This window comes from Myotis myotis, unplaced genomic scaffold (assembly GCF_014108235.1).
Source record: "Myotis myotis isolate mMyoMyo1 unplaced genomic scaffold, mMyoMyo1.p scaffold_m19_p_15, whole genome shotgun sequence".
Lineage (NCBI taxonomy): Eukaryota > Metazoa > Chordata > Mammalia > Chiroptera > Vespertilionidae > Myotis > Myotis myotis.
In genome coordinates, this window is record NW_023416319.1 from 8,215,382 (window position 1) to 8,230,042 (window position 14,661).

A 14,661-nucleotide genomic window follows, 5' to 3' on the forward strand; every position below is an offset into this window, starting at 1 on the left:
CCCGCTGAGCGACTTGTTGGAACATCCCCCACTAGTGAGCAGAGGTGACTCATTCATTCCCTTTACTCTCTGGGTGCCCGCAGACGCAGCGCATTCTCCCTTCTCAAATTGAGGCACGTTTGTGTGTTTGGACCGTGTCCAGCTGGCCGGCTTGGTTCCGATGGTATTTCAGACATTTGGGCTGGTGCTTCTCCAAGTAAGGACTTGGCACCGGAGGGCAGCAGGCAGAGGCGTAAGGAACAGGAGTGAAATCGCTGGGATAACCTGCCAAGCCATGTCCTTCTGTCCCCCAGGCGCCCGTTTCCACCCGGAGACCGCGTCACGTTCAACGGGAGAGACTGCCTCTGTCAACTCTGTGCCCAGCCGATGTCGTCCAGCCCTAAAGAAGCCTCCTGCTCCGGCAGTAAGTGTCCCAGCCCCTGTTGGCATGGGTTCCTCGTGGCTCAAAGGTAGCTTAGGCGGGTGCCTTTCTTTTAGTGAAACTTAGCTGGGGCTGAGAGTAATACTGTCTAAGGCATTTCCAGTTGTAAAACATGAAGCTTTGATTGCAACCCATGCAATAAAGAGCATCTCCTTTATTGCAACAAGACATAAATAGAATTGGACATTAAATTGTGCCTTTTGACAGTAAAGGAGGGACAGGGAGTTATAAAACTTTACATTGGAAATGCCATCTCGAGTCTCAGAGGTTGAGATGGGAGAGCATTCGGTGGCGATATAATTGATGTCTCTGTGTATTAACTATCTCCTGGGCCTAAAGCTAATGAGATGATTTATACTGACCCTTAAATATTCTTTATTCACCTGGAGGGGTTCTGACATTTAGCCATTGGATGATAGATAATTTGCTGGGTACCTGTGATGTGTATTGTTCCCCTTGGTGACATAGGTGTGGACAGAACAAAGTCGGCATCCTCTAAAACAGCGGTTCTCAAACTGTTGGTCGAAACCCCTTTGGTGGTTGAATGACCCTTTCACAGGGGTCGCCTAAGACCATCCTGCATATCAGATATTTACATTACGATTTATAACAGTAGCAACATTACAGTGACGAAGTAGCAACAAAATAATTTTATGGTTGGGTCACAACATGAGGAACTGTATTTAAAGGGCCAGATGGTTGAGAACCACTGCTCTAAAAGCTTGCTTTCTGGTGGCAGCAGATAGATAATAAATGCATATGGTACACAAAAATACCTAACATGGGGAGAAATTGAAAGTAGGAAGAGAAAGGCTAACGGGCTGCACTGATAGGGGTCAACCAGGGGAATGTGTAATTCTTTGGGACAAGGGCTTGTCTGACCTGTGAGAATCCCAAGAAAACCACCCTCCCCCAAATAAAAATAGTGGTCAATTGCACGATTCCTTCTGGTAAATAACGGTGAATAGGTGAGTGAACCTTTGAGGTGTATTCTGAACTCTGGGCTCCAGACAAGGAAGCTCTACCGCCATCTCTCCCCTGGGGCATGAGGACACGGGCGAGAGGTCAGCCTTGGTTTTGGTGGATTTCGCCAGTCCTTGGGAGACCTGGGGGTAAAAACGCCTTTATGCCCTGCTGGTCTCAGCACAGACGAATGAGATCAGCTACTTCTCCTCGGGAGGAACGCTATGCCGTTCATAACAGCGAGTCCAAATCTTCCTGTTCACGGAGAAGAATCCTGGTACCCGTTAAAAAGAAGAATGTTCTGACCAAAGCATTTGCATAGAGATTGGATTTTGGCCACTGGGAGGGAAGAAGAAAATAAGTGTTAGTCACCTTATTCAACAAGGCCGGGTCCTTCGCAGGAGGATGTCTGTGCCCGGCAGAGGAGCACGAGCAGCCTGGGTGGAGCCATGGCTACAGAGCAGCGCAGGCCTGGACCCTAGTAGGATTTTGAGTCCTTCACTGTCCTCACCTGCTCTATCCCAAGCAGGTCATCGGGAAGGTGACTGCAGTGGGACTAGCCACCCACGGTGTGGGAGGGCTTGCTTTGAAAGAACATTACCAACAACATTGGGGGGATTCTTCCAAGTCTTTAAGAAAAAGGATTTCAAAGAGCTTGTATGCATATACGCTTAACTCGTGGACACAGACAATAGGGTGGTGAAGGCCTGGGGTGGGGGGTGGGAGGGGAGCTGAAAAAAGTGGGAACAGGTTATGTGGGGGAATTTGTAGAAGGGCTGTGCACTTTCTACCTGCCACAGCCTCCCTGCTATAGCAAGACTGGGGGGGCGGGGGGAAAGGGATATATATATAAAATACTTTCAACAATAAAGATGTTTTAAAAAGGATTTTATGAGTCCCAGGATAGGGTGAGAAAGAGCATCGTGTCCATGGGCCTATAATAGAACGGCCGTGTCCTCACATTCTGTGGAGTCCTTTAGTCCAACTATTGTTCTTGATAGGTGGGGAAACTGAGGCCCGCAGGCATACTCTCGCTACCCACTAACAGGTCGGATTAGAGGCAGGTCTTTGGGTTCCTGATCTGGAACTCTCTCTTTTGTTTCATCTGACATTCCTCATGGTTTGGATTGAGAAACAAAAGTGGGATATTTTTAAAGGCTTCCCGTCCTCTCCATCCATGCAATTCGGGATCCTGTGTCCTAGTCACAGTTCTACCAAAATGGTTATTCCAATGTTTGTTAAAGTGTTTGGTTGTTTTTTTGTTTGTTTTTTGCTTTATCCCTCTTTTCTATTTTCATATGACATACATGTTATGTGCATAAAAAAAGGAATAAAGCCCAACTGGTGTGGCTCAGTGGCTGATGCTCACGATTGGATTCCTGGTCAGGGCACATGCCTGGGTTGCAGGCTTGATTCCCAGTGTGAGGCATGCAGGAGGCCGCCGATCAATGATTCTCTCTCATCGTTGATGTTTCCATCTCTCTCTTCCTCTCCCTTCCTCTCTGAAATCAATAAAAATACATATATATTTTAAAAGGAATAAAAATTTTAATTGTAGAATGTATCCTACTCAAATTCATCACATCTCTAATGGCAGATATAATAATTGTTGCTTATGTGCAAATTGTTAGAACAAATCATATTTTTCCCTTGCACATGGATGAAATCTCAATCCTACGCAACTGCTTTGATCAGTTCATTGTTATTTTTCAACAAGTCCTTGTCTATTTAGGTAAGTACTCAAATAGCATTTATGAGGCATGTGGGCGTGGATGTCTGCCAAAAAGAGAGCTCTTATATGTGGATACACACATGCACTATACGCCGACGAGGCAGGCCCGCGAGTACTAGCGCAGGGGAGTTTTCAGCAAGTTTCTGAAATTTACTGGGGCGTGATTAGAAAACACTGGCTGCTACTTGCAGTTCTTGAAGAAGTGCCTGGTTCTTTAAAACCATCCTGATGTCCCTTTGAGTCATTTTTCTTTCTTTCAATTTTTAAAATGGCAAAGCTTCCTACATAAAAGCAAAAATGAAACTCTCTCGCTAATGTTCACAGAGTCGAGGAAATGTAGCAGAGAGCCAAGGGCCTCTTTTTCCTCTGAAATGTCCTTTGGAAAATGAGTTTGCTCTTCTGAACCGCCGTTTCATTTCACATCCCGGGGCTGGTTTTCTGTAGTCACCGAGGAGCAGGTGAAGGCAGCGTGAGAGGGAGAGAGGAGGCGAAGCGTGGCCGACGGAAGCCATCGTTTATCCAAAATCGTCTCAGCTGGAGCTTCCTGGGTAGAGGTGCGCTTTCCGTTGCTCCTGCTCTTCTAACTTTTCTGTTTTAGTTTCCTTATCCAACGCCCACATAGCACTCACTGTGGATCAGGCACTGTGTAACTGCTCTACAAATCTTCATTTGGTCCCCATCACAGATCCCCTTTTCACAGATGAAGAGACCAGGGGTCGCAGGGGTTAAATGATGCGCACAAGCTCACACGGACATTAAGTGGTGGGTCCGGACACAAACCCCGGCCGTCTGGCGCCAGAGGCTATTACCGTCCCTGGTATTGATTTGACCATGTAGGTATCGCTCTCTGATTTTCAAAGCTGGGGTTGCGGAGCCTCGGCGCGGTGACCTGACTTGCTGGCACATGATCCACGTGTCCTTCCTGCGGGGCTGTGCACTGTTTACCTGCACCGCCGCCTCCTGCTACAGCAAGATTGGATGAATGGAAACCATCAGGAAGTTATTCATAGAAACAAACAACTTCAATTATGGATTATTGCCCCTGAATTAATTAAAACTTGCTGCATCTAGTCTAATGCAATTTGAATTCAATAAGCAATAACCATTTTATAACACGGAGATGATAGTAAGTTATCTCAAAGGGTTGTGGCGAGCATTAATTAGATTGCTTTTACTATCAATAACAAAATCAATTGCCTATGTCTAGCTGATCCATACTTTAGAAATAAAATGTGTGCCCTGGAGACATTATATTCTACCAGGTTACACACTCTTCTCTAAAGCTTAATTCAACTCCTTTCTCCATGAATTCACTTAGAAGGGCAGGACTGGGTTCCCTAGGGTTAAGGAGGTGGGTGCGGGGGAGTCTGTGTGTGACAACCTAGGGCAGTGATGGCGAACCTATGACACGTGTGTCAGAGGTGACACTCGAACTCATTTTTTGGGTTGATTTTTCTTTGTTAAATGGCATTTAAATATATAAAATAAATATCAAAAATATAAGTCTTTGTTTTACTATGGTTGCAAATATCAAAAAATTTCTATATGTGACACGGCACCAGAGTTAAGTTAGGGTTTTTCAAAATGCTGACACGCCGAGCTCAAAAGGTTCGCCATCACTGGACACACGTGTCATAGGTTCGCCATCACTGCCCTAGGGCGTGGGGAGTAGGGCTTGGATTGTCATTTCCTACGCTGCTCCTGTCTATTTCAGGCACCTGAGCGTGAGTGGGCTGCTGTCTACAATCACCCTTTCCACTTCAAAGGGTGTCAGACTAGTGTCTGATGGCATGTGGGTTGGGTGGATTGGCATGGGGAACATCCACGCACAAATACATCCAAACCCATCTTCCTCTCTCCCCCCTTCTGTACAGCACTGTCATTATTCTGACTGCCACTGGAACTCCCACAGGTATCAGGACAAATGCTCCACTTGGTCTGAATTTAAGTTATTTTTGATAGAGTCATGTGCATGTTTTTTTAAAAAACATGTTTTTTATTGATTTTTTTGGGAGGGAGAGGGATAGAGACATAGAAATATTGGTGAGAGAGAAACATCTATTGGCTGCCTCCTGCACGCCTCCTCCTGGGGATCGAGCCCACAACCTGGGCATGTGCCCTGACTGGGAATTGAACCAGTGACTCCTTGGTTCATGGGTCATTGTTCAACCACTGGGCCACACTGGCCAGACTCTCATCTTTTTTATAAGCTTTTCCCTATATCATAAAAGGGAAAGTGGTTATTACTTCAGATAAATTTATTGGTGACAGAATCACATTGTTTTTTTTAAAGTAGCAATGTCAGGGAACATATTTCCCCACCTCTGAGTGTGAGATTAAAGGGAGGCCTCACCTCTCTGGGCATTTAGGGTGCCAGCTCCTGGTGTGGCAGTTCCAGTATTGCTCTACTGGGTACGAGTGGGGTTTAGGATTTACATAGTAGGCAGAGGTTTACTGCAAACAGACAAGGTATGTTGCAATAAGGAACATTTATATTCAGGCATTTCAGATTGAAATCTGTAACAACTATGAGTCAGACATAAAGATCCCACAGTGACACAGCACATGGATGATCTCAAAAGTGTTCTCAGTGGATGGAAAGTTAATGGCATTTTTTTATTTGCTATTTTCGTTTCACCAGATATGCCTCTTACGTATTGAGACCCACAGCTTCTAAACACTTATCAGTAAAACTAGAATGTTAATGATTGGAACAGCAGTCAGTCCCCAGTTTATTTTTAATTTTTCAGTGGCAGTAAAGATGTAGCTATTCAAAGGACTGCTGTGTATACATCTCTCTCTCTCTCTCTCTCTCTCTCTCTCTCTCTCTCTCTCTCTCTATATATATATATATATATATATATATATACACACATATATATATATATATATATATATATAAAAGTCTAAGCGACCGTTACAACTGGTCAACCTAATGACCGGTCAGCCAGTTGCTATGACGTACACTGACCACCAGGGGGCAGAGGCTCAATGTGGGAGCTTTCCCCTGGTGGTCAGTGTGCTCCCACAGCCAACCTCCCGCAGTCCCTTCCCCCAGCTGGCCAGCCAACCTGGCCCAGCCAGCCCTGATTGGCCCCAATTGGCCCTGATTGGGACTGGTCGAGATGGCCCCCATCAGCCCCGATCACCTGCCAGGCCGAGGGACCCCACCCAGGTACAAATTCGTGCACCAGGTCTCTATTAGTTGTATATGCCTATAGATCAGTGCTTCTCAACCTTCTGGCCCTTTAAATAAAGTTCCTCATGTTGTGACCCAACCATAAAATTATTTTCGTTGCTACTTCATAACTGTAATGTTCCTACTGTTATGAATCGTAATGTAAATATCTGATATGCAGGATGGTCTTAGGCGACCCCTGTGAAAGGGTCGTTCGATCGCCAAAGGGGTCGCGACCCACAGGTTGAGAACCGCTGCTATAGATTGTCCCAGGAAGATACTGAGAAATTTCTATTTGTACCCAGCAGGGAGGAAGGGAGTTGCTAGGAGATAGGAAGGAAAGGAAATTGTTTTTACTATACAAAAAAAAAAAAAATTAACCATGTGTATGTATGACCTATTTAAAACCAAAACAAAGCACTTAAAAAAGAACAATGCTATAAAATAAAATAAAAGACTCATTCATTACAGACTGCAGTTTCATGGCTGTTTGCCCTTGCTATGACCTTCAGCCGAATATGTATTAAGTGGCTGGTCACATGGTGAAAGTACCGAAACTGACATTCTACCCTTCTTTTCTTCTTCCCGTCTTTGGAATAGAGCGAATGAGCTGATGTTTGCTAATGGCTGCTGAATCTGAGAAACTGACGTAGGATTCAAGCATGATTTCCTCTTTGGCAAGAGCCCGTGCGCACTGGGTGACCATAGCCAGTTAAAGATTAATTATGAAACTCTTCACCCGGTTAAAGTTTACAAGTAAATTAGGGAAATCAGTGCAAGACAAACCTTCTTACAGTTATGATTTTCTTCCTTTTTATTGAATTTATTAGGGTGACACTGGTTAACAATATACAGGTTTCAGGTGCACAGTTCCACAACACATCATCTGTACACCGTATTGTGTGTTCACCACCCAAATCAAGTCTCCGTCCATCACCACTTATTTCCCCTATACCCTCCTCCACCTCCCTCCTCAATTTGTTTTAATTGAGGTCAAGTTCACATAACAAAGTTAACCACTTTAAAGTGAACATTTTAGTACATTCAGTGTTATACAGCCACCATCTCTGTCTAGTTCTAAAACATTTTCATCCCCCCAAAAGAAGGCCCCATACTCACTAAGCACTTATCCCCGATCCCTCCTTCTCCCAGCCTGGGCAGCTACCAGCCTGCTTTCTGTCTCTCTCTGTATCACCTATTCTCGATATGTCGTGAATGTAATTGTGCATAGGTGGCCTTTTGTTTCTGGCATCTTCCGCTTATCATAATGTCTTCAGGGTTCATCCAGGCTGTGGCGCTTATCAGTACCTCCTTCCTTTTTACGGCTGAATAATATTCCATTGTGTGGATAGACCACAATTTCTTTATCCACTCGTCTGTTCATGGACATTTAGTTCATTTCCCCCATTTGGCTGTTGTGAATCGTGCTTCAGTGAACATGCTTGTACAAGGATTTGTTTGGGTCTCTGTGTCGGGGTCTTGGTACAGCTTCAAGAAGGGTTTGCTAAGGACTATCCCGAATCTTGAAAGCAGTGGCTGCCAATTTTCTGAACTCCCTGTGAGCTGTCAGGCTTGTGTCCACCAGGGTTCGCAGTGTGGAGGGTCGTGGCATGGGCACCACTCAATGCCCCAGGTGATTGCAGGTGGCAGCCTTCATTGGGGGCACCCATCCTCCTTCCTTCCGTGTTTGCTCGTTCTCCCATTCTTCCTTTTCTTTATACCCCTTTGCCACCTGGCCATAAACTGAGTAGAGGACCACTTGGTGGAAGTCTGACCCAAGATGTTCCCAACCCTGTCCAGAAACAGACCAAAAGTGCTCAGGACTCAGGCTCTGAGCTTAGGACACATTAGTCTGTCTTCCTGCAGAAGTATGTATTACAGTTGCCCTTTTGAGGGGTGGCTGGGGTATCAAACAGGGTTTGCAAGGCACGTCTGGATTACACATTGTGAGCAGAAAGGAGAGCTGCTCAAGCCCACAGAGAAGCACTGGTCCAACCATGTGCTGCTTGAGTGGTCATTGGCCTCATGGCAGGAAGGCCCTGCCCACGGAAGGTTCGGCTGGAACTTTTCACCCGTGCCGGCTGGAGACCACTATCTGTGAGGCTGCCTTAGACAGGGCCTTTTCTGAGAGCGTCCCACGATTGGGTGATGCTTGGCTCTGTTTTCATTGCTTCCCACCTTCCTCTTGCTGTCCTGGTGGCATCTGTAGTCAAAAGAGAATCCTACTTTTAATCTCGGGACAAGCCCCGTGATGTTTGCATCATCAGAAATGATGCTGAGCAGCCACAATGGACAAAACAGACGACAGTGCAGGGGACGAGCCCGGAAGGCAGTGATGCTCTGGGCCTTCCCTCCAGCTGCGCTTTTGAAATCGTTAGTTGACCCGCCGTGGCTCAGTGGTTGAGTGTCAATCTATGAACCAGGAGGTCATGGTTCGATTCCCAGTCAGGGCACATGCCCGAGTTGTGGACTTGATCGCCAGTGTGGGGTGTGCAGGAGGCAGTCGATCAATGATTCTCTCTCATCATTGATGTTTCTATCTCTCTCTCCCTCTCTCTTCCTCTCTGAAACCAATAAAAAATGTATTTAAGAAAGAAAGAATTTTGAAGTTGTGAGTGTACTTACGAAGATAATGTTTATTGCATACGTTAGACTCTTCTTTTAGTTCTGAAAACATGTGGGTGAACCCATACATACACACACACAGAGTTCCTTGGATAGGATTTTAAACCTGAAAATTAGAGCAGATGACAAAATGGTATTAATGTTTTATGCTAATATTTTTTATTTCCCATCAAAGATTCTCCATTGCATCCTGAGGAAATGCAGGCACGTTACTCTTTTTATTTGTGGTTCAGGGAAATGAAAGAGAGGCTGTTGAAGAGATTCTTTTGCGAGGCAGTAGAAGTGAATCGTGCTTCAGTGAACATGCTTGTACAAGGATTTGTTTGGGTCTCTGTGTCGGGGTCTTGGTACAGCTTCAAGAAGGGTTTGCTAAGGACTATCCCGAATCTTGAAAGCAGTGGCTGCCAATTTTCTGAACTCCCTGTGAGCTGTCAGGCTTGTGTCCACCAGGGTTCGCAGTGTGGAGGGTCATGGCATGGGCACCACTCAATGCCCCAGGTGATTGCAGGTGGCAGCAGAGACTGACGTTTTCAGCATCCTTTTTAAAGTATATGTTCTGCTCCATAAATGTGTACTCTCAATAGGTGGCATTCATACTATGTATCGGGCACCCCTACGGCTCACCCTGCTCCAAGCAGGCCCCCATCGGCCCGTGGGAATCAGTTGCTGAGCTCAGCCCTGAGTGCTGAGGCAGGTTTGTGGGCCAAAGCCACCCTCCACAGCTAATCAGACGAGCTTCCCAGGCTCTCAATTCTCATGCTTTTGGGTTGGTACGAAGTCTATTGCTTGGATGCTCACCCCCCTGCCTGGCAGCATTCGCCATGGGATTCCTGCTTAATGACTTCATAATCAATTACGAAGAGAGGAAGGGCAAATAGTCTGGCTCCTTTTCATCTCCCACTCAGATCCTAGTCGAAAATATGGGAGAAAAACACCAATGTGGGTAAAGAAGAGAGTGTATTGACCTTGAGAATCCCTAGTACTCCTAACAGAATTCTGAGAGTACTGGTTTAAGGATCAGAATTGGAAATCTCAAATGTGTAGATGGCCTATATATATAAAATGATGAGCAAAGAACTGAAATTCTGTAAGTATACAGGATGTCCACTTAACTGAAATTCTACAAGTATATATACTCTTTAAAAGGAAAAAAAAAGCCCTACCTGGTTTGGCTCAGTGGATAGAGTATCAGCCTGTGGACTGAAGGGTCCTGAGTTCAATTCTGGTCCAGGGCACATGCCCAGGTTGCAGGCTTGCGTGCAGGAGCCGGCTAATCAATGATCCTCTCTGAGCATTGGTGTTTTGCTCTCTCTCTCCCTCTCTCTTTCTCTCTGAAATTAATAAAATATTTTTTAATTTTTTTAAAGAAGGAAAGATAGGATTTTTTTGGTCACATATGGAATTAGAGAGGACTTGGGCAATGGCTGCTGCCGGGCCCGCCTTCATCTGCCCTGGTGAGGGCTGATCATCTGTTGCTGCTGTGGCCCATGAAAACTTGTTTGTTGTGCAGCATTTGTCTTCCAAAGACAAGAAGAACCTTCCTTAAAATAGCAGGTCAGAGGCTGGTCTGGCCTACAATGTTTCCAGCGTGACCATCAGGACAGCAAAGCGAGCAACTGACCTCAGTGGGGCCAGGGTGATGTGGAAAATCTGGTTCAAGGTTACAGACTCCACAGCATATAAACCGTTTACAATAATTCTGGCCATTTTCAGGGAATGTGAGATATACATTATTTATAGCATGGAGACCCCTTTGCCATAGAGTGGCAAATACACTGCATCTACATGAACGTCCTGACCTCCTCTACCCCCTTCTCAAAATATGTCTTATGATGTCATATTGCTTTTTTGGCTAATAGCGGCATAGAATTTCAGAAGTTAAAAAAAGGACTTTTAAAAGCTCACTCTTCAAAAGTGCTTAGCCTAACACATTAGCAGTTTCACATTCCTTTTGCCCTCTATCTTTTCTTTTTCTTTTCTTTTATTTTCTTTTTTCTATCCTTTCTTATGGTGACCTCATACCTGGGTATTGGCCATGACATGCAAAAGAAAGAAAGGGAAGGGGAGGGGAGGGGAGGGAAAGAGGGAGGGAGGGAGGGAGAAAGAAAGGAAGAAAGAAAGAAAGAAAGAAAGAAAGAAAGAAAGAAAAAGAGAGAAAGAAAGAAAGAGAAAGAGAGAAAGAAAGAGAATTCTGTGGACTTATTTCAGTGACTTGGTTTACAGTTTTTTTTCCAAATAGACCGTGGTCATGCAAGGACAGTGTGGCTCAGTGGTTGAGCACTGATGCAAGAACCAAGAGGTCACCAGTTCCATGCCTGGCCACATGCCCAGGTTGCGGGCTCAATCCCCAGTAGGGGGAAGTGCAGGATATGCTGATCAATGATATTTCTATCTCTATCACTCCTCTCCCTTCCTCTCTCTCTCTAAATATATATAAATTTAAAACTTTAAAAAATGGACTGTGGCCAGTGCATATTTGTCAGCTCATACATGTCTGGTTTGGAACCTGACAATATTGAAGGGCCCAGATGAAGATGAAAGAAAACAACCTTCAACAGTATCCCCTTGTTAGATCGACGTTCTTATCACTACTAACTGATGTGGTCTTTTTGGTCAAGGAAAGGTTTTTAAATACCCAGATCCTTTATACCTTAAAGATGTTAAAACTCTAAGCCAACTGTTATAAAACATACCATAAGGATTTTTTTTAATCTGTGGGTTGCAAACTGAAGGACCTACAACAAAGGCCAGGCTGGCAACATGGGCGCATGCAGTCAGTTCACGGATGAGGACAGGTGGCAACAGACGTCTAGACCCCAGGGAGCAATGAGACCCAGCCAACCAGGAAGCTCTGTCCTGTGGAAAGTGGGCAGCCTCTATGTGCCGCAAACAGTGCTTGCCACGAAGGAGTCCGTGTCAGAGGCTAATCTGACATGTGTTGAAGGCTGTGTTGAAGGCAGCTTGTCAACCTAGCAGAGTCTGACCCATGTCCAGGTCCTGCTTCTCTGGGTCCCTGCTTTCTCTGGCTTTTGGACAGAGCAGCTTTCTCTAGCCTTCTAGCCTCACCATTTTATCACACAAGATAATGAGAAATCCATGCCCTGGAGGAGCAGTTGAATGACAAGATAAGATGTCATTAAATTCAGGACCTCAAGTTAGCCAAGCCGTGGAATTTACATTCGTTTTCTGCTTCCCTTAAAGCTCCCTGGAATGAGTCCTGGCCAGGCATAAAGTGCCTCTAGTTAACAGTCTATTAAAAGGACAGCACTTGAATCTTTTATAGGGTCTCCAAAGCCTTATTCCACTTTCTATTAATACCAGCCTAACTCTGAAGTGATTTCGTTTCTATTTATTTTTCGTTCACGTGTATGGCTATGAACTTATGTGCTCATCTTTGTCGGTGACAAATAGATTTTCTTTTTTATTTATAAAAAGAGGATTTCGGGGAGAGCTTGCATTTTCTGGAACTTACATGGGCAACTATTTCAATACTGAAATTTGATTATATGTTTTATTCTTAATCTTTTAAATTTTACAGGAAACACTACACTGGCTCACAATCCCTGTGGACATTTTTAACATTTCAGTATCTCAGCCAGCATCAATTAAAAGAGAAACGTCCCTCTCTGGTTCCTTTTATGATTTCCACCATTTTCACAATGATTCTCTGCTTAGATAGTCTTTACCCTAAAAGGAACCTCATGTTCAGGTTCCATCGCGGCCGTTTTTGCCCATCGGCAGTGCAAGAGGCACTGACCAGGGTGGTGAACCTGTGATTGGAGGTTTAACCCAGAGCAGCCTGGCGAGCTGCAGCGGCCTGGGTTCACGTGCTGAGAACAGGGGCTACCCTCTGTGCGGTTAACGGGACACTGCTTACCCGTGGCCTGTGCAAAGCCCGCGTCCACCCGGGGCCTTAGTTCCAGGGTATAAAAGGAAGCACTCACACCAGCTGGTCTTCAGGGTCCCTCTGGCTCTCAAGTGTCCTGTGATCTGTAAGAGTCAAGTAATCCGGCCTTTTCAGATGAGCGGGAGCCCTAAGTGGACAGAGATCACGGAAGTGCAAGACCGCTCACAAGTTAAAAGCTGAGTAACAACAATAATAGTGTTCATATGATGCTGACGGTGATTGTGGAACCAAAATGCCTTTCCCAGAGGCTGGCAGCGGGCTGTAGTTCTTTGTGAAGGGGAAGAGGAAATGTCAGATTTATGGGATTATTACAACCATGAGAGCCATAGTCACTGAGTGTTTACCATGTGCCTGGCACTCTGCTCAGTGATTACACATCGTCTCTCCAGCCCATTTTACAGATGAAGACACTGAGGCCCAGTGGCTGCCTCGCGTGCCCATGGTCCCTTAGTTCAATGTCAGAGCTGGAATTTGACTCCGGGTCTCTGCCCCCAAAGTCTTTACTCACAGCGTGTAGGATTGGTGCACAATTAGTGTATAGGATGGGTCAAAACAAGGAAGAACCTCATTTCTTCCTGTTGCTACAGAATTATCCTCTCTCAGAGCTCCCTTTCCTACCCTTAATAATATCTTAGGTGGATTCCTGTAGCTTTGTGGTTATTGTTAGCTCTTAAAAGTCCAGCCTACAAACTTGATTCTCACATCCGGTTCAGAGCTGCAACCTGTCCCCAGCTCAGGGCCCACCCAAACTGGAGACCTGCAGTGAGGGTCAGGGGAGGTGGCACAGCCTCTCCTTTTACCCCTTCCTGTGCCGCTTAGGGACCCTGGGGGTCCAGGCAGGGGGAGGGGTTTCAGCGAAGAAGGGAAACGGTGTTGTAAAGCTGGCGTCAGCAGGCTCTTTAGCTGGCACTCTCTGGAGACATCTTTTAGGGGGTGGGTTTTGGATTCCTTGGCAAAAGCAAGCAGTTTCTGGCTACTTGTTATAGCAAATCCCCTCCCGCTTCCCAGCTCAGGCCCTGCTCCCTCCCGGTCTCCTCGTTGCCACTTCCTAATGAGGTCCCCAGCCCTGCCTGGCAGCTTTCTCGGCTGTGCGTTTAGGATGCTCGGGGTGGGTACCAGCCACAGGACGCACAGGTATCCCCAGTGAGCCAGGCAGTGGACACCCACACCACTGCCACTCTATCTTCTCCGTGGCCTGCCAGCAGGGGGTGCTCCAGCAGGCTTCCTGCCTTTCAGATTGCCGGGATTCCACAGGCTCCAGACTTGCTGTTCCTGAAGGCTTCCAACTCCAGGACACCCCAGTCGGCTGGTCCCAAAATCCTAACACAAGCTCCTCTGGGATCCCATCGCAGCCCTGGGGCCTGAGCATCCCCCTTAGTAGACATCTTGGTAGGAGGCGGGAGGCCCATCTCTTCTCTCAGGGTCCTCTGATCCCTTCACAGCAGCGGGGAGGGGACCCCACCTCACTCCTGAGGTGTGGACGGCTCCCTGCGGACTCTCCTCTATTCCTTTTTGAATGTCTGGCTGCAGAGGTATAGGGGTTGAGAGCCTCAGGTGGATTCTGCTATCCTGGTCCTTCTGGCAGGGACATGCCTAGCACCCTTCCTTGGCAGATGGACTGTGTATCACCACCTCCCGCTCTAAGTCCGTAGCCCCAAATTCCCAGACACTAGGAAAAGTCCCCTTCTGTATTCTGGTAGCTTTGATCCAGATTTGGGAGGAGACTTTTCCTCTGAACGGCGGTTTCCACCTTCATTTCGGAACTAGGGGTGACGGAGCACGAGGGCCTGGGCAGGGGGGATGAATGGGAATTTGGTAGCCACACCGTCCCCTTT

The 14,661-nt window shown here is 46.2% G+C and overlaps 1 protein-coding gene across 20 annotated transcripts in view; it reads left to right on the forward strand.

Annotated features, from left to right (window-relative positions):
- ABLIM1 (actin binding LIM protein 1) overlaps positions 1–14,661 on the forward strand; it is a 247,649-nt gene that overhangs the window by 144,038 nt on the left and 88,950 nt on the right. For all 20 annotated transcript variants that reach the window (XM_036335882.1, XM_036335897.1, XM_036335880.1 and 17 more), the window contains one exon: positions 294–403. In XM_036335882.1, the coding sequence (XP_036191775.1) occupies positions 294–403 (110 nt within the window). The remainder of the gene's footprint in view (positions 1–293; positions 404–14,661) is intronic.